Below are 21,055 nucleotides of genomic sequence, written 5' to 3'. Positions count from 1 at the left end.
GATTCTCTCACTAGTGATGTAAACCTATCTATCAGACTTTACGATGTGTGTGAACAAGGGAAATAAACTTGGGACTTGGACAAAAATCAGAAATTGTAAATCGACATACACCAATTCCTGTGTCTGGATAACAAAATCAAGACATTTGAAAACTCCCTGTGGGAAAAAATATGAAATTTGGAGGTTATAAATTCCAAGTTTAAATTCTATATAATAAAAGTCTATTCCGTTTGACAAAAAAAAAAGTAACAAAAAATCACTTTAAAGTATTTTAGACAAAAAGGAAAAACCAAGAAAAAGGATTTTAGTAAGAAAAATAAGCAAAAGAGTGCAATGTGGGTAGCTTTGGTAACCATCGTTAGCTGAAATTTTACTCTTTTTAAGGCCACTCATGCGCATCCCAGACTGTTCTATTTGCTGGTATTAGTAATTTCTCACTTAATCGATGTCTTATTGTTTATTATATACACGAGGACTTTATGTCAATTTCAAAGGCACACCGACCTACCCTTCTGTTAATTTCTAGTTTCTTCATCCATGGCACCACCTACAACAAACTATTTTTGGTGTCTAAGTCTTACCACTCAAAACGATACGGGTTTCAAATAAGAACAATTGTCCGCAACAGCTAGAGCAGATCATGACCATCATGGCCAGGAAATGTGCATGGATGAAGCTTCTTTGGCATTGGAAAAGAGGTTTCAAGCTTAGCCCTTAACATTTCCTTGGCATTTGACTTACAGATAGAATAGACACACACTTGTTCAAAGCTTTCGATTACAATCTATCAAAGAGGGGGGCGAAAAAGAATTACGGGGGAACACAAGAATCATGACAAAAGTCAAAGGCGAAAATTCCAGCAGTTCGGCATTCGCCAAGCGTCGCAACAGTAACAGAAAAGGAATACTTCCAAATTCAAAGCCAAATTTACTTTACTACCTGATTTGAAATGTACTTTTGGTGAAATCACACCCCATACATACAGCAGAAGCGTAGTTACCGGCTAATGAAATATATTCAACTGTCCAGTAAGGAGACCAAGTAACATGCTACAAAATACTACAGAAGACTTGGGGGTTATTCCAGCTGGATGGCGAAAAAAAGGGTATTCATGTAACATTCATTAAATAACACGACTGGTTCGTCAAACGGAAAAATCTCTAATGAATCGCCAAAAGTACAAAATAATAAATGCCTGGAGTTCCACTTCTAGCAACCATCTATACGAGTGACAGATCTCCAGCAGGAATTGATCTCTTGACAAGCTTAGCCCATGATTCATTGGTTTCGGTTATGACCTTAAGCGCAAAATCCTGTTCATGACAAGAAATGTTTCTAAAATTAGATATAAGGAACACTAATCACACACACACAGAGATCATAATCTAATGTTTGGCATTATATTTATTTTATGCTTATTAAAGAAAAGTAAATAAAGAAGGTAAAAAGCCATATGCTACTGCCTAGTTGCTGCAACAGTACCAAACCACACTATGAAAGAATTCCAGCAATAAGTGATAACAAGCAATAGAACAGAGTTGGAACATCGATAATTGAGTTATAGGGAAAAATGACCCGACAAAGAACTCCATAGCCTAAAATTTCTGAAAATGCTGCATCAAACTAAAAGCCTCTTAAAAGAATAACTATATATACTAGGATTAGCAGCCCTCACATCCTAGCCCTTGATTACTTACATAACTACATAATCCTAACCCTCCAAAATACTCACATGGCCGTCAAATGACTACTTATAAAAGTGTAGGAGCATAACTATCATTTTCGAAACTAAATTAAAATAAAATTCAAACAAAACAAATAAAAGACAAGGAAACAACTAAAACCATAAACTAAATAGATCACAAGCCAAGTTAGCTAGCTGACCCACTTAGTCTTGGAAAGCCTTATATATGCTCCCGCATCAAATCCACCAGGTTGGGAAAAACTCGACTGCCATGAGAAAGCTGCCAGAACTTCAGTAAGGATCACGTATGTTGGCTTGCCTTCCAATCCAAATTATCTCCAGCTTGCAACTTACCATCGAAGATAGCAAACTTCAATTTTAATTGTTTTGGTAAAGGTTGTCCAAGTATTATCTCTAATGTCATTGACTAAACTCATCTGGACTTTTGGGCTCGAATGAATACTTCCCATCCAAACAAAGAGATACTTGGAATATCGGCTCATTTTAAACCATTACATTCATTCTCAATTATCAATCTTGAAACCCGTTATTTCTTGACATCAATTTTCTACTGAGTTAGATGATCACCCAAACTCTTGACAATCACAAACTAAAAATTCAACCCCAATAAAATCAACACATTCAGAAGTATTATTATCTAAAAAATTCATCTGGTCCTGGGAATTTAGGGTTATGAGCTTATCTTCAATGATGTCTTCAAGAATTTCTTGCACCATCTTCCTCCAAAAGTTTTTCAACACCAACTTCTTTTTCACTCATCAAAATATTTTGTCAAAAGTTCTAACCCCAAATAAACTTTGCAATCATCTTATGAACAACAATTAAATACTGGCAAGGATATCTAGAATAATAAGAAAACCCATCATATTCCAAGTCATCAAAAATTTCATCAACGAAACATTCGACTTATACTTAACTGGTTGCCAAACTCATTCAACGATATCATAAACCATACCTGAATAATCAAAACTAACTGTCTGCTATGATCCCGATATTCTTGGTTTCTAGCATCATGAAAGGGGTTTTCTTCATATTCTTCACAACCTTCATCCTTAAAACCACTTCTGATATGTCCAAGGAGTTGCAATTGCCTTCTGGAATCTATGCACAGGCTTCCACAGGTACCTGTCATTGAAGAGCTTGTATCACTCTTCCCAAATCTTCAATCATATGCCACAGCTCAGCCATCTCTGTTGTTGGGCTTGGTTTCCTCATCAACAACTTCTACCATGTCCAACCAAAGTGTAGACCTAGGTTACAAATCCTCTTGAAAGAATATTTAAACTAGGGTTACAGCAGCCCTAGCATCCTACCCCTTGCATACTAATAACTACTTAATCATGCCCCTCCAAAATACTTACACTCACACGACGATCAGATGAGTGCTTGGAAGGACTAGGAGTATAACTATCATTTGTCAAACTAAATAAAACATAAAACTCAAAAAAGACAAATAAAAGACAAGGAAACAACTAAAACCCTAAACTAAGTATAACCCAAGCCAAGTTGGCCACATAGTCTTGGAAAGCCCTGTAGATTCTCCTGCATCAGAAGGTCAAACCCAAAGGACTGAGACAGATCGTGTAGAACTACAGCATTCACAACCTATTTAAAATGCCAGGTATATTGTCCTACCTGTCATGACTACTACACTAATTCCACATTGATGTATGAGTTGACACCTGAAATAACCGTCCAGCAAAGGCTGTTGGATTTACAATCATGTTTCGAATGCCTTCATGTTGTGGGACATCATGTGGAATTCTGTTTGAAGCATGCCCTATTGCTCAATATCGACTCCAGCAAACAAGTCAAACCAAATAAAAAACAAATAAATACACTGCATCGGAAACGAGTACCTCTGCCACCCCCAGTCCTACTGCCTGGTTTTGAAGTCAACTCTTGATACAGTCAAAATTTGACATGAATTATGCTTTTACATATGCAATTATTGAAGACTTTACAATCCAAAATTAGATTGTACTTGGGCAATGCATTTTCTAAGCCCATCACTATATATATTGGAACAAAGAAACGGACTTTAAAACAGGAGTAGTCCTTCAATTACCTTAACCCTTTCCCCTTAACTAGTTTTGAACTCAAATCTTGTCATGACTCCTTGCAACACTTGCATTTGGCAAGGAGGACTGTGCTACTAGGTCATAAGGTCATTGGTAACTAGTGACTGAATCATTAAAGGAACCAACCATGCAAAATAAAAAGAAGCAAAAATAATATAAAGAAAGACTCTTGATAATAGCAACTTGGCAACCTAGATACAATTAGAAAATAGAAAGGAAAAAAACAACCAATAGTATTATTCAAAATAAATTCAAGGATAGCAATTGAAAGATAACTGTAAAATTACCTTGTTTGCCGCCTTGTTGCCAAGACCAAACTTGTTAGCAGGCTTTCCATCAGGGATCTTGTAGTCTCTAAACCAGTCCCTTATTGCAGTGAGAGTCCCCTGAAGTAAACCATAGCATTAAGCCCCACAGGTTTTGGCACTTTTTACCGTAATTATTCTTTTTCGAGCAATTTATTAATGTCCAAGTACAAATGTTAATGTGGCTAACGGATTCATTCTGCATAAAGTAAGATCTGATAGGGGTAAACGTGATCTTATGCACAACAAAAAGCGTTTGTCTTCTACAAGAATATTTATCCTCTTTTTTTGTAAAGAACATGTATCACCATTTTCATTTTAGCGTAAGCGCCCGCCATAGTTACCCACTCTGCTCAAAAGAGAGGGTAGACTAATATCCATTTCTCATATAGTAATCATAAGAATTTAAAAATTCAAAACAACTAAAACAATAAATACCCATTAATCAAGGTTTCTATGTTTGGTGAGTGTGTAATTGGGAAATCTGTTAGTGCTTGGTTAACAAGCAGTACATACCGGAAAATGCTTCTCAACATCATCAATGTCATTGACAAGAGAAGCTTTGGGATCATCCAATGAAATTGCAACAATTTTCCAGTCAAGTTCCCCTTCATCAATCATAGCTAATGCAGCCAAGGGCTTTACTTTGAGAACCTCACCAATCTTTCTCCGACTTTCGCCTATCTCAACAACATCAACTACAATTTGTAGCAAAAATAAAGGTTTTAAATTAGGGTTTAGATGACACACCAAAACAAAAAACAAAAAAACAAAGGTTTTAAATTTCCTTCTTTAGGTAACACTCAGCTAGGACAGAAATTGGCAAAAAAGGATAAGTAGTCATACCTGGATCATTATCCCCAAATGCTCCTTCAACTTCACTATTAGCAAGGGATGGGTCTTCCCATGTTTGTGGAAGCAATCCATAATTCCAATTTATATTGTAGCTGAGAAGGATTATAAAGTTACTAACAAAAGATAACTTCAGGGAATTTAATTATATGTTAAAAACTAGATCGTGCACACGCTATCTGTGCAATGTGATGGTGGTTGCAGTAAAAAAAGAGAAAGTATGCTTTACACCAACATATATGTATGTATGCTCTCAAAGTGAGAAGAGTAATTGATCAAATCCATGGCCATTAGATATGTAAGATGAAAGGAGTAAGTTGGATGAAGGGTAATGTGTAATTATTACAATAACCTTAGTTTTAAATCATATTATTGAAATTGTTTAACGGAAGTGGGGGATAGTCAACATTTCACATATGCGATTCCCAGCAGGGTTTGCGTGTGTAATGTGATGGGGTTACAGCATGAAGAAAGAAAGATTTGTTGAATGAGGGTGGATTGGTTGGAACTTGGAAGTGGGCTAATGGGTAACTACTAGAGTATGTGAGTAATGTGATGATGTTTCAATAGGAAGAAATAAAGTAAGATTAGTGGGATGAGACTCACTACTATAGGAAGAAAGTTTAAGCTTGATATATATTGTTGGCCATTTCCTAAATTCTTAAACTTTTGAAAGAGGTCCTGGATTCAGTCCCCATTCCCCATTCCCCATTTTTTTTCTTGGTTTGCAGGTTGCAGGATGGGGATACACTAATATGTTTCAAGAGCTCCTTGCACTTGTATGCCTCTCCACATGCAAAATGGGGCTGCATCTACACGCTTGATATAGATTATTGTCCCTTACCTTAAAAAATAAACGATGGAGCACCAAAAACAACTAAACTTACATATCAACCTGTTTCTGTGTGCATCTATCAGGGCAAATAAACAAATAAAATCTGTGCATCTATGAAATTGAAAAACAAAAGATTATCTGCACCAACAATGACTTATCTTCTAATTCATGATGCTGCCTTAGCTAAAAATTAAACTTGATACAACAGTAACATATTCAAGCACCAAGAGAAGGACAAACATTATAATATAACCTTAGGAAAAGTAAAAACTAAATCTTACGGATAGTAACGAAGTTTTCCTTTCTTTGTATCCTGCTTTATCGGAGTGTGTGGCTCATCAGTAGCAACCTCCATCTTTGCACTCGATTCTTTGGGTATTTCAACCACACAGTTGAATACACCATTACCCACTTGCAAAGGTATATCATGCCAAGGTGAAACCTATATTATATAAACCAACACGTTGTTTTAGCAGACTGAGAGAAAAGTCAACTTATAAGCGTGTAGAAACCCAACCATGTGTCTGGACACTGGGAATTTTAAATTCCTTTTACAATTGCATACACATATTCACTCTTTTAAATACAAGTTCGAACAAAGAATCACTCAGAGACAGTCAGAACTTAATCTCAAAATAAGAAAACACAAAACCATATTTCTACAATTACAAACAGGTGCATTATATCAGTCTGGAAACCTGAAAATTGAAAATAAAATTCAAATTTGAAAGAGAGAGACCTCAAAGAAGCAAATGATCTATGCCGTCTAAAATCAAAATCAATTCAAATATCTCATTTGAATATATAAAAATCCAAATGCCGTAATGCATAAAAATGGTATTAACCCCATTTATGAGGAGCTTCCACATTTTTCATTTCCTCTATTTTCTCGGAATCCAAACAAACAACAGAACAGAAGGATTCAACCGAAAAATGGGAAAAAAACCAAATTAACCTTTTGACCAACACGGTCGAGGAAGAAGACTCGGTAGTCTAGGGTTTCGGGCTGCCCTTCCTCCTTGATCTGAACCTCGGGGTTGTAGATAGCTGTGCAAGCGAAGGACCTCCGGCACGACGAAGACAACGACGACGGTGCTCTTCTTCTGGTAAAGCAGAGGCTGGTGCTGTACGGCCCCTGTTTGGCAAGGAACGACGTCGTCTTGGAGAGCAAGCAGGAACCATTGGCGACGGTTAGCACTCTCGCGGTGGCCATGGCTTTTGATGCGAGAGAGAGAGAGAGTGATAGCTGATGACTGAAAGGAGTGTCAAAGCGATAGTGTGCTTTATTCTTTATTTTTTTATTAATTTTTGTTTTGTTTTTTGTGCTTGGGCTTTTTCAAACCACGGAACAAGTGGTAAGCTTGGATTGGCTGGTCTTTTGTATGTGTGTGTCAGTGAGTGACAGGGTGGAATGCGGACATGTTTGTGAAAACGTTGGACGACGATTATAGGAGAATAACCGGGATCCGATCCGATACAACTCCGTTTTAGGAGGCCTTTGAAAACCCAAAACAAAAAAAACAAAAACAAACAACAAGAGGAAAGAAAGAAAGAAAGGGAGGCCCAAAATAGTATTTGATTCCAACTTGAGATTTCTAATAATAAAGTGAAGGAATTACTCGGCCAATAACTAACTTGTATATTTTTTGAGAAAATGGCGATAGAATTTTATTGATAAGAGAAGAACCAAATATAAAAATTGGGCTATGTCCTAAGGGAAGTTTTTCTATACATAAGAGTTCGGTCAGCGGATTAATTGAGTAGCCTACCCTCTCAACCCAAGGCGGAAGAAAGAACCTTGCCCTTAAAAGAGTATCCCCCGTCCCCTTAAAGATCATACCCGAAACTATTTGTTACAATCCTTAAAAAGTACATTTGAAATAAAGTAAGGAGGTTCCTCAAACCAATACACAAGAGCACCAATATGGAAAGCGAAGCGTGCAAGACAATGGGCCACACCATTGGCAATACAACGAATATGGGTAAAATCATCCTTAGTGACCTGTGATAGCAAGCTCTTAGCATCCTCCACAAGCTCTTAGCATCCTCCACCATTGGACCAATGACTCACATAACTAACTCGCATATAATTTATCATATTTTATGTGAATCCCTGACATCGATTTCTCCTTAGCAATTATTTTCATTAGTTTCTTCTATCGTTTTGCACCTTTTTTTTTTTTCTTCAACTTGATTCGTTAAGATACAAGTAAGCACTTTGGTTTGGTTTGTAAAAGCTCAAAACCGCATATCTCACATTTATACCTATAGCCCAAGCATCAAACCTATCATGCAGTGGTTGGTCCTAGCTCTATAACTCAACTCAAACCTATCATACAGAAGGTTGTTAGTTCAACTCAAGCTAATTTCATACCAGGGAAGCAGATTGTTGACAACAGTATTGTCGAGTTGAACAAGAGGTTTTGCACAAGAATTTATTACTTGGAAAATTGACCTCTTCAAAGCCTATAATGATTGCATTCGGATTTCATTAATGATGTTACTTGTTCTCATCATGTTTTTAGGTACCAAGTCATTCTCAACGGTGAGCTAATTGAAAGGTTCTCTCCTAGTGGTAGGGTTTGGGGAAGTTTCAATTCAACAGTGAGCCAATTGAAATATGACCTTTTATCCCCTTATATCTTTGTGTTATCCACGAAGAAATTATCTCATATTGTCAACAATAATGTATCCTCTGAAACTTGGAAGTCTTTGAAGGTTGTTAGTTATGGAATTTCTATATATCCCACTTTTTCTTTGCTAATCAAGCATTGATTTTGGGTTTACTTGGGTAACCACTTGTTCCTCTGTTATTCTAATACATATTATGCAATCTGTTGAACTTCCCATGTATACTTGTAATCAATTGGTTAAGCCTAACAGGGACCTTTTGTGGGTTTACAATGGTGATAACTTATAAGGCCATCTCCAACTCATGAGGCCAAACCCAAAAAATCCCAAATTATTGCCCAAAATCTCTCACAACCGAAGAAAATGAATGCGCTAAAATTTGGGGAAACCCAAATTTGGACCCAAATAGGAGTCCAAGTATTGCCTGGACCTAAAAATTAGTGGAGCCGACCTGCTATATCAGCAGCCCATGTGCAAGCTTTCCTTCACTGGGGCCCGCCGATAGCCCATGTGGAAGATGCTGCCTTTGGCTTGTAGTGATGTTATTTGTTTATTTTTTTTATTTTTTTATATTCTAATATTAACTTAAATCAACGATATATATTAAATCTATGCTATTTTAACGGTAAAAAAAAAGATTTGACAGTTGAAATTTAAATCCAAATATCAAAATAATATTTTAACTTAATCTAAATTCGATCCAACATCAGAACTCACCCCAAACTCTATAAATACCCACTCAATTCTCAAATAATCTACCAAAAACATTATATTTGTAGAATTTCAATTTTTTAAGGTCAAATTGTTCAAAAAATTAAATTATGAAGTTATTTAAAAAGATTACCATAAAATATAAAATAATAATAATAATAAGACTTAAACCATTCTTAAACAATTTAATAAAGTTGCGTACTTCAAATTTGAGTCCGGATTGTTGGGAGAAAAAACTATTTGAGTCCGGGCAAAATCCAAATAGTTAATTTTTGGAGGGGGAAAATTTGGGTTTAGCCTCAAATGGGTTGGAGAAAGCCTAAGGCTATAAGATTGACCTTGTTAATTGAGAGAAAGTTTGTAAGGGCAAAGAGCCTTGGAGGTTTAGGCATCTAAAAGACTCATTGTATGAATTAGGCTTTACTTCCTAACACTAGATGTAAACTTGTTCAAAATGAGCAAGGTCTTTGATCTCAAGTTTTTAATGGTAAGTATCTAAAATGACCTCGACCCAAAAAATTAAAAAATATCTAAAATGACAAAGTTCGCTTGTGGCTCCAAATATCAAACTTAAAATTTCTCTAGTACTTGGAAAGGTGCCCTATCTTGTGAAAGGAAATACACACAAAAGATAGAAAGGCTGCTGTCAAACTTACACATCCATCACAACCTTATTCCATGTATATAATTACAAGGGACAATGAAGTAATGAATATACAATCAATCACAAAATATGTGTAACCCCTATATAAATGTACATCAATTACAATCAATGACATAATTAAGCTTCATAAACCAATTGGCGATGGAGAAAGTAGCCTAACTTATAAGCCTTTGCTAGGTTTCTCAACTTTCAAATGTGGGACATTTTCACCTTCACATTCTCACACCCCCGCACGTTAGTGAATTTTTAAGCGTAACACGTGGATAATACATATTGGGTGACGTGGAACACGTGTGATCGTTGGGCTTTCACACGTGGGCTAAATCGCTATGATACCATGAAGAATTGATAACCTTTTGGAATTTTTGGAAGAGGGGCGGTACAATACAAATAGGAGACATCCAAATATCGAAGTGAACAAGTTCTAAAGGACAAGAAGATTTTGAAAGAGACAATTCAAATGACAATTTATGACCATTTCCTAAAGGACACGAATGACACAAGGAAGCACTAACTTTGCTAGTGAGTGTTAATTTATTTTAGGACACTAAATGCTGAAAAATAAAAGACGACAAATGACCAAGCCGGGAGTGCCAAAGAGCACCAAAAACAGATAAAGCAGCTAAACTATAAGACAGGTAAGCCTCTCCAGACCATACAAGTGCACGGCGAGCCCATGCAAAAGGTTTGGTTAAGATATGCTAGATTCCACCAAGTATACAAATGGAACCTAACCATACATGCCCTCCAATTATATCTTCCAAATCGTCCACACTAACGATCCACCCCTCTCCGCCAAAGGGGGATTTTAGTAAATAACCAAATACAATACTTGGGCTAAGTTGGTAATTTTTCTTACATCTCCCCCGCCCGGAGCCCAGGTATCATATACACCCCCAAAATAAAGAGCCTTGAACACTAGAAGAAAAGACTACTAGAACACCATGTTTGTGTTTAGATGACCAATCGGGTAGAGACCGTAGAGACAATTCTTACTCGATCCCTAGAAAAGGATCGTCCCAGTGTCCAAATTCTACACACAAAAACATATGGGGTAAAGATTACCAATTATGATCAACACAAAATAGATTAATATACAAAATATTAAAAGAAGCATGAGAATAAAATAGAGTGTTAGGTAATGCATAGGTAGAAGTAGGGGTACAAACCAAAGAAGTCCCCACTTTGGCTATTTCCAAATATGTCCTCCAAGAACGCCGTTAACATGATCTCCTCCATGATAATCACGAGGATTGGTAAGTTGCCCCAAATCATGGGCAACATGGGCATTGGCACCCGAATCCACGAGCCAAGGATGCATGGTAGATGAGTGTGGTAGGCAGACAGTTGGGCTGGATGCCCACGATTGTTAAAAGAGGGAATAGGAACCCAAGTGAGGTAGTCAGCGGCGTTATGCCCAAACCCACAATATTGAAAACACTGCAATTTCATACGCACATCATAGCAAGAAAAACTCCAAAAACACCGACTCCACCAAATTAAGACGAAGAAAAGTCTCCGTGAGATGACCCACCACCACTATCGGTACAGTTGAAACCACCACTTCCACCACGGGTAAACCCACCAAATGCACCTACCTAGTATAGTAATTATCGCCACCACCTGAAGAAACCCTAAAAAAATTGCGGCTACAACTGCCGTTCTTTGAACTATGGCTGCCATGAGAGATGGTCAAGATAGTAGCACCTGTATTAGTAGGAAGTTGCGACGCCTTGTCGTTCAGCACACAAGAGTAGTGCCACAAGACTAACATAATCAATTGGCCATTCACGAGAAAGCGCCCCATGTAACTGTGTTCTTATACATAAGACCCACTGTGGCAAGAATGTGATTAATCAAGTCCTTATCCGATCACTTGCAAGTGCAAGATTCTGAGCAATGGAGTTCAATCGATCCAACTAATCAGTGATGGAAAAATCACTGCTCACCGTCTTTATCAACTCTTGGCACAACTCAGACTCAATGGGGGAGGTGAAATGACACTCAAGCTTGACCTATGTCTGACTAGCCGAGGTGTTGAGCGCAACAAGAGAAAGAGCATTAGGGAGAGAGAGCCATGGATCTAGGAGAGAACCTGTTGGTCTTGCTGAAGCCAGACCTCATATGCTAGGTTAGGAATCTGGGCTAGGTTGGGAATAGAGGAATGATATGCGCCAACCACACAATGGATAATTTTTGCGTTCAAATTTGATAGAAAAGACGGAAGGAAGGTTCGGGGCAGGGAGAGAATTGGAGAAAGAATAAGAAGAGGCCATATGATTAAGAATAGGTCGTTAATTTAGACAACAAAAGGCTATGTATACCATGAAAGGAAATACACAGAGAGAATAGAAAGGATGTTGTCAAACTTACACAGCCATCACAACTTTATTCCATATATATAATTGCAAGGGACAATGGAGTAACCCCTATAATGAATATACAAACAATGGTGTGACCTTATAATGAATATAAAATCAATCACAAAATATGGTGTAACCTCTATATAAATGTACATCAATTACAATCAATTACATAATCTAGGCCCAATAATGGGAAGTTTCTTACTTTAGCTTATCATCTTGTTCGGGTCTCATTTTCTTTCTAAAGGATTAAAGTGGAGAGTTGGCAATGGTTATCAGTTATAACATATTGTTTTTGAAAGATAATTTGTTGGGTTATGTGGATCGTGAGAATTTTGTCACTATTTCTCTGTCTAAAGATATGCTCGAGCGGTATGTTAGTAAACTTTCTGCTTGAGTAGTTATGCATACATCCGAGATCCCGTATTCAAATTCCTCACCTCTCAATATTGCTCGCGTAAAAAATGAAAAACAAAAACAAAAACAACAAGCATAAACATGTCAAATTGGGTCATATTGATACAAGCAATTCGATACTTTGATCCCAAATATTTTCTCGACGTTTTGTATTATTAAATTACAAATCTAAAATACCTTTATAAATATTTGCATTGAAATGGTATTTATCCGTTGGGAGAAATAGGGCCTTCAATTTTGTTCACTTGGAAGTGCAGTTGATTCATCACACTTCCAATAACAATAAGGCAAGTAGACACCATCGGTTTTCTTAAAGATGCAAGAATCAAGTGCTCCCCAACGAATTATGCAACCTCGATTGCAGGCTTCTTCGCTTGGTTTACCAGGATTGCATTTTCTAATAAAATGTGCACCACAACATCCTTGAGCAGCAACACCTTGGAAACCTGGAAAACATGAATTCAATACTTTTAATTTATATGCTCATTTTTACCTATACTAGATTAATTAGAGCATCTGCAATGGTTAGGATCAATGCAATTTTATTGCATGAAATTGAACTAAAACAATAAAATCTCACATGCAATTGTGTGATTTAGTTCATTGCAATAAATGCATTTGCAATAGAGGGTGCTATGTGACCCTCTATTGAATTGCAATAGGCTAACAATAGCACCCACATGCCAATAAAAAAAATACAAAAAATACATCAACTAATGCATTATGCCATTAAGAGCATCCGCAATGGTTGTTCAATAGTTCAATGTAATAAAAAAAAAGATTTTCTATTTAAACCCCGTACTTCTCTTTGTTCACCCGAATACTTAAATCATTAAGCTGTAAGTTTTATTATTGTGTAAAAAGACAAAAAGGGTCATCCAACTTAATACTTAACCCTAGTACATAGACACACACCCCCACACACCCCACCACTCTTATATTAAGTTTTAGAAAATATAAACTCCTCTACATCGTATTGCCAGATTACTGTTCTCCCTGAGATCAACACGATTTCCTCCTTCCACATGGGCAGCTCCTCTACCTCCCAACTTCATACTTGTTGCCACCACTCGATACCACATTTTTGAATTGTCCAAAATTACTGATACAGTGCCTGATATGAGGTCTATATCATACAAAGAGTCAATGGAACAGAAGTTTGCTGTCCACCTAACAAACGGAAGGAAGTCCATTCTGATTGTATACCATGCACATTCTGATCAACAAAAATGTATATACAAATAGGATATAAAGTAGGGAAGTTGGCATAGTTTCTAACACGTAGCACTATCCCACACAAAAAGCGTCTCTTGAAACCCAATTAATAAGTACAAACTTACCTTTCTTCTGAAATTGCATTATGTGAGTGATGAAGGATCTCTTTATTATTGTGTATTGGGTTAATACACTTTCTTGAAGGCATTACAAAAGTTCTCATGCGCAGAACGTAATTCCTCTCTCTAACGGTAGTTTGTGGGGTTTAAATAAAAAATTTCTTTTATTTCTTATTTTTTCAGTTTGGGGTGTATTTAAGGGTAGTTTGGGAAGATAGTGGGGTTTTCTTAGAAATTGTGAAAATTTAAATTAAAAGTTGGAGTGAACTTAGAACATAGGGTGAATTAAGAGAAGTGTGGGGTTTAAATAGAAAATCTCTAAAAAAATACATCATTTAATTTTTTTTTTTCTTCAAATATATTCCAAATTGGTCTCTTTTTAAAGATCTCTTCGAGACTATTTCAATTGTACAATTTTTAGTGTACATCTTTGCCTTGGTAAGTCATGTGTACTTCATGTGGGACCCAAGACTTGGATGAGTAAACCTTGATATATGCATTTGATTTATGATGTAATTTAATTTAGCTCATAATTAAGTCAAAATCCTTAATTTAAGAAAATTAACTGGTAATTTAGGAAAACAACTAATGAAGGATAATTTATTTACAAATTTATAAATAAACCCAATTCTAGACATGTATTTATAAAAAAAACTCAAGCACTATTTAAATATAGAAACACACCCAAAATCAACATCAAAGTCAACTTTTTGAGTGTGTTTATAAATGGGTTTTAAGTGTGTGTAATGATGAGTTTTGGGTGTGTTTATAAATGGGTTTTAAGTGTGTGTAATGATGAGTTTTGGGTGTGTTTATAAAGTGTTTTGGGTATTGGGTTTTTTTATAATTTCAACCTCCATTTTGGGTGTTTTAGTGAAACTCCCTAATTTATTCCTGTTTGGGCACATAATTTGATTTGTTTAATGTGCAGACATGTGTCCACCTTTTTCTCAATGAATCATGTGCCACATGTACTTTATGTGGGACCCAAGACTTGGACGAGTAAGCCTTTATTATAGGATTGATTTATGATTTAATTTAATTTAGCTTGTAATTAAGGTAAAATCCTTAATTTAAAGATGATAATTTAGGAAAATGGCCAATTTGATTTGCTTGATGAAGCAAAGTTTTTATTTTAGCATAAACACTGTACCATAAAATGAAAACAAAGTTTTTATTTTAGCTCTAAATTTTACAGAAGGGAAAATGAACAAGTGAGAAAAATGATGTTTTTAACCAAGCTAAAAGATAAATAAAAACATAAACAGAAAAAAATGGATAAAAAATAGAAATAGAGGCTAAAATTGCTTCCCCGACAGCCCAATAGATGGGAGAGTGTTGCCTTGCTAAGCTTGTATGTATTAAACAGACCTGTGCATAAGACGAAGGTGACAATAAAGAAAAGCATTTTCCCAACTCTCTTGCTATCCTTTCTCTTTTTAAATAATTTTTAAATAATTTTATTTTTTTTTCTCTTTCCTATTTTATCTTATTTTCTAATTTTTACTTGGCATTTTTTAAATTCTTTTTCTTTGGACTTAATTTTTATTACACTATTTGCACTTTTTCAGCCCATATTATATATATATGTGTATATATATATATATATATTAGAAAACCTATTATGCTTTATAAAATTAATCAAATGTTGAATTAAACATTAGAAAAAAGAAAAGAAGGCATAGGCGGGGAGGGGAGGAGCTGCACAACAATTATAGAATTGGGAACAACCCAACAACCTTCTCAATCTCTATCCTCATCCACTTTCCCCACCAACACCCAAAGGCCCCAACTCTCTAATCCACACTTACCTCCCGAACTCCAATCCACCCACCTCTAATATATATAATAAAAGCCCCTACAACCTTACCACTCCGCAATGGTCCTTCCCACTTTCTCCACCTGATGAGCAGCTCCTCCCCTTCTCGACTAGACTACGCCCTTCTTTTCTTTTTCTTTTTTCTAATGATATATATTAGTTTAATTAAATTTTTAATGTATTTTTACATTAATTCAACTTTTTATTAACTTCAAAAAGCTTTATAGGATTTCAAAATAAAATGAAAAAAGATTATCATGTTCATTTAGCGGCAATTTTCACGAAACATACTAAATTGACTAACGGTCTTAAACACATGGATCAAATTGGTCAAATTAAAAACACATGAACTAAACTGATCAACATTATAAAACACAGGGACCATTTTGACATTTGAGCCAAAGAAATAATATAAAATTAAAGTAAAAAGAAATTAATGTAGAATAGGAAAGAAAAAGAACAAAAAAGAAAAAGATTGATTAAAAAATATTAAAAAGCAAAAGGGAGTGTAAGTGAAGAAAGGGGGAGTGGGAAAATCAGCTCCTTGAATTTATCAAAGGGTAAAATATTTTACAAGGTTAACTTAAAGATTTTTGCTTGGCAAAAAAAAAAAACACTTATAGATTTTTACCGTGCATGTGAGATTTACATGCACTTTTAGATGGGATTTGGATGACGATGAGTTGTTACTTGGATCGTGCCAGACCTTTGGTGTGCTCCCAAGCAGTGCTGGACCCCCATAGTAGTGTCTAGTGTGTGAATTTTCCCCCACCTCTTCCAACTTTTGCCAAAAAAAAAAAAAAAGAGATAGTCTTGGATGAAAATTTTAATTTTGATTTGACTGAAATTAGTAGCTGGCTCTACCACAACTGGAGGATTGATATTTATTTCATAAAGGCCAACTTAGAACAGCCCTGTGGCCAAAGGTTTGACCACTACAATTTGACCTAAAATATTTCACTACTATTTTATTACCATAATACCCCAAATTATAACTTAATTCAAAATTTCTATTTTTAAAATTATAATTTTTATTAATCTAGGAATGAACCTAAGATTTTAAAATGAGGTAGACTAGATTATGTTTTGTGAGATTTTGGGCTAGGCTAATCCTTAAAACCTATATACTAACTATAAGAAAGAAAAAAAAGGAAAGAAAAAAACTCAGCATGGTGATAGAGTATCTTCAGGAGAGTCTCTAAATTTTAGCCAAATTTTAGCTAAAATGGTTAAAAAGCTATTATAGTAAACTACTTAAAAAATATATTTCATCAAGCAATGTTCTCTATTTTGGCTAATCTCTAATATTTTATTATTTCAAAAAATTTAAATATTTGAGTAATAAAAATTAAAAGTTCATTAAAAAATAAAAATAAAAATTTATAAATAAACCCAATCCTAGACATGTATTTATAAAAAAACCCAAACACTATTTAAACATAGAAACACACCCAAAATCAACCCCAAAATCAACAATTGTATATTTTTTGGGTGTGTTTATAAGAGTGTGTGTAATGATGAGTTTTGGATGTGTTTATAAAGTGTTTTGGGTATTATGGTTTTTTATAATTTCAACCCCCATTTTAGGTGTTTTAGTGAAGACGTGAGAGAGGGTTGTGGGCCTAGGGAGAGAGAATATGAAGAAATGGAGAACTATCAATTTTCTCTTCTCCTCACTGTGTAGAGAGCCACCAAACTCAAATAGGAAGTTCTTCACTGGCGGACCCAAAATTTTTTTAGCGGAGATGCAATATTGACTAAGTATGAAAATGGTTTTTCGGAATAATCATTTTCTCAAGATAATTTTTGGCGGCTTTTATTCCTTATACATCAAATAAGAAAACTTGATTTTATGGGATTTTAGTATGAAGTATATATTGACTTAATGAGCCATCATTTTTAGCCTAAATCGTATTTTGCACTAAAACCGAATTTTCATATTTTTATTTGGTGGGAATTTGATTTTCTAGTATTTTTATTTGAATCCAAATTGGGGTACTTCCTTATTTACATTGTAAACTTAAGTAAATGAAGTAATATAAAAATAAATAAAGTAAAAGACAAAAACATTTACTTAAATGTTGAAATGAAAATTATTTTTATATTTACTTAGTTTTCTTAAGACAATGTATAATAGATCCGCCCAATGGTGCAGAGTAATAAAACCTCCAAAAAAACCCACCCCCCAAAATGTAGCCAGTGTTAAAAAAACGAAGAAAAATTTATCACGTTGTGCTTTTGCGTATTGGTTTTGAGAAATGCTTTGTTTGAGGCTTTTACTATCTTTTTTTTTCTGTTACGTTTGGGTTGGGCTAGTTCAGCCCACCTACCCATGAACCCATGGACCTATGGATACCTCTTCATCTTCACCCAATTCGCAGCCGCTTCACTCCATCAGCTCTCTGACCTCTTTCTTCTTCTTCGAAATTCTTCTTTAAGCCTCTCTCTATATGGAAGTCACTGGAAGGCTAGAAGATTGGGTACAAAGTGAGAATTTGGCGGCGTCATAGAAATGAAGGTGAGGGTGGTGTGTAGGAAGCTGTACGATTACGTTCGCTATGATCTGAAAGAGATTGCATTTCCATCTTCGCTGCCAGACCCTCCTCATATCAAGAAGCGCCGCAAGCTCACATGGAATGAGTGGTTCTTGGTACGCCTTTCTTTGGTTCTCATTACACAAGTTGTGGGCTTTGCAGTTGATCAAATTCATACCCAATTGATTTATTTATCTAATTCATGATTATTTTGAAGTAATAATAAGTAAAGCTTGATTTGATTCCCCGCGTACTCTGGATTTCTTGGCAAAAGCAGTACTGATAAATAGTGCTATTTGAGCAAGATAGAGTTTCATTTTAAAAATGTGGGTTGTGTGTGACAATTTCTTGTATTGGCTGTCAGGTGTTGAAGGAGGCTTCTAGGCTGTATGCTGCCAGCTGGGTTCGGGAAATTGGTCCTGAACTGCGACCTAATGATTTTAAGGATGAAGAGGGTGAAGATAAACCTGGTAGACCACAGGGCCCGGCTAAAGAGAAAGAACCTCAACATTAGAGGATCTTGGTAGTAATGTCAACATTATGCTACCATATCAATCAATGTCATAATTATAACTTAATCAAAAGCGTAGTTGTTTTACATGGTGTATGCATACATATGACTATGAAGATGACTGTAGATGCGTAAGAGATCTTTGCTTTTGGTTTGCTGATTTGAGTCACATTTAGTGTCATGTTATATTTATACGCAAACTGGCATAAACAATAATAATTAAATCCATTCAAATATTTTATATGCACCAAATCTGCTGTAAGTACTTGAACTCAGTAGGTTAGAAAGTTACTTTTAAAGTGGTTTGTAAATCCAAACAACTTCGAAACATTATACTTGCTTCATCATGATTGAAAGTGGTTAATCTTTTTGAGATAACGCAAGGATGATGAAGTAAACCAGTTTGAGCAACAAATATTGTAAGGATGGAAGATATAAAGCAAATACTTGTGTTATAAGGCAGTTCTTTCTGGCTGGTTTTGTATCTGGATTTACTGTATACTGTCTATTGCCTGTGTCTCTAAACTTCCGTTTTAAAATTCGGGTTATGATGGTGCAAACAAATCCATTGTGATAAAAACAACTTTTTTATTTTTTATTTTTGGGTTGTTTTCGCAAATAGGGTTTTCTCACTGTATTTGAAATCTTTGAGTTTTACAGTTCAATGGGTTTGAAATCTGATTCTGTTTAATGTTTTTGTCTGGAAATAAAAACTGATAGCTGTGGCTGCTAGAGGAGGAATGGAGACATTAAAGCCAGCTCTACAGCGTGTCTACATGACAAGAGCTTCTGCATATAAAGATGCTCTTCAAAGTTTTATACATGGGTACCAAGAAGGAATCCAGCAGGTTATGGAGAAAAAGGAAGATTCTAAATCTGAACAGGAAAGTGATAAGCCTGATAAATCTACTTAACATCTTCTGTAAGAGGCAGCATACTTAGGTTTCCTCCTGCACAGCTACTGAGGCAAGTTATTGCTGCACCTATAGACACAAGTTGTCGAGCTTTAGTTTTAGCTCAGTTTTAAGAACATCTGCCGTGATAATTCATTTGAGTGTTCAAGAAATGTGAATATAATGGAAATTTGTAGTATATTTCTCTTTTGGACACACCAAACATTATCTAGTTTTTCAGAGTTTTGTACTTACATGTTCCATTTCTCTTAACATGTGATAGAAGCCATGTTGACATGCCTCTAGCTGTAGAAAATCCTGATTGTTGGCAGAAGTATCCCACAGAGCTCGCTGATGGAGAAATTCTTGAGTGCGGTTGCCGCATTGGCCATCCCTACACAAGATGCTCTCCGCCTGTTTGGTACTGCCAGTTTCAGTTTCTGTAGCAAGTAGTATGTTAAAGAACACAAACAACAGCCCTTGATTCATTTTCCTCTTCATATTTCTTATTGTTGGTCTTTTGGTGTTTTGCTGGCTTTCGTCCTGGGAGTACCACACAGCAGAGCAAGCTTTATTGTATGCAACTTACGTTTACCTTGGTGCAGAATGCACAAAATATAGAAGTGGTGGGCATGAAAACGGATGAACTGAAATGAGAGGGTGGGCATAAAAACAGATGAACTGTCAACACCAACTGAATCGGACTGAACCGGCCGGCTTGGTTTGGTTTTTAATGAAAACTTTTTTCTAATGAAAATATAACTTCCCAATATTAATTAAAACAACTTTTATAGCCACCACCACTTGGGTTAGGGAATTTTGGATTCAAGAGAGAAGAGTAAGAATTTTGGGCGAGGAGGGAGACATTTGTTACAAATTATCGTAACATCTGTAAAAAAAAAAAATGTTATGAACAAAATTCAAAAGAAATACCACAAGCACATGGCTATTAGAATTTAGAACTATTCTACAAAAGTTATATATTACCTTTTCCTTTAAAAAAAAAAATCAGCTTAACAAGATTGTTTTTTTACCTTTTTTTTTTCTTTATATTTATGGAACTCTAGTTATGTTCATGCACACGTGTTAAATATTGAGAAAGATGATAATGGTACAGCTTGGATTAAAAGTGATAAACAAAAATACTCTAATTTTTGTATTTTATATTTTTATTTTTAGAATTAAGAAAAGATAACATGGGTAGTTATGTTCCATAAAAATAGGACATATTATCTAATTTTGTTTTTAATTTTAATTTTTTAATATAAAAAATATGAAGTTACCATATTATCCTCATTTAATTAATAATTTTAATTCTTAATGTTTGAATTAAGCAAGAGCATTTTTTGGTATTTTGAATGTTTCACTCTACCTTTTGCTTTATTATATATATATATATA

The 21,055-nt window shown here is 35.3% G+C and overlaps 2 protein-coding genes across 5 annotated transcripts; one reads left to right on the top strand and one right to left on the bottom strand.

Annotated features, from left to right (window-relative positions):
• Positions 1–904: 904 nt before the first annotated feature.
• PPA6 (pyrophosphorylase 6) lies at positions 905–7,098 on the bottom strand. 4 transcript variants are annotated; one of them, XR_016127881.1, is made up of 8 exons: positions 6,734–7,098; positions 6,060–6,220; positions 4,938–5,038; positions 4,608–4,789; positions 4,074–4,172; positions 2,661–2,929; positions 1,885–2,033; positions 905–1,313 (listed from the first exon to the last, which is right to left on the bottom strand). XR_016127881.1 is itself a non-coding variant. In XM_008238854.3 (6 exons), exons 1-6 carry the CDS (start codon positions 6,989–6,991, stop codon positions 1,221–1,223), a joined length of 894 nt encoding a protein of 297 aa, XP_008237076.2. In that variant the 5' UTR covers positions 6,992–7,080; the 3' UTR covers positions 905–1,220. The 4 variants fall into 4 exon arrangements, 1 of the variants encoding a protein (XP_008237076.2); XR_016127882.1 differs by having other exon boundaries at positions 1,885–1,950; XR_016127883.1 differs by lacking the exon at positions 1,885–2,033 and having other exon boundaries at positions 6,734–7,070.
• Positions 7,099–18,091: 10,993 nt separating this feature from the next.
• On the top strand, positions 18,092–19,909 carry EMB2735 (embryo defective 2735). Its single transcript, XM_008238855.2, is given in 4 exon segments — positions 18,092–18,367; positions 18,616–18,754; positions 18,757–18,774; positions 19,483–19,909. Coding segments are annotated over 4 exon segments (489 nt in total). The 5' UTR covers positions 18,092–18,229; the 3' UTR covers positions 19,677–19,909.
• The last annotated feature ends 1,146 nt before the right edge of the window (positions 19,910–21,055 follow it).

The sequence above is a fragment of the Prunus mume genome, linkage group LG6 (assembly GCF_029339155.1).
Source record: "Prunus mume cultivar Tortuosa linkage group LG6, ASM2933915v1, whole genome shotgun sequence".
NCBI lineage: Eukaryota > Viridiplantae > Streptophyta > Magnoliopsida > Rosales > Rosaceae > Prunus > Prunus mume.
Note: the sequence above shows the minus strand (reverse complement) of the source record. Positions and strands in the feature narration are given on the sequence as shown.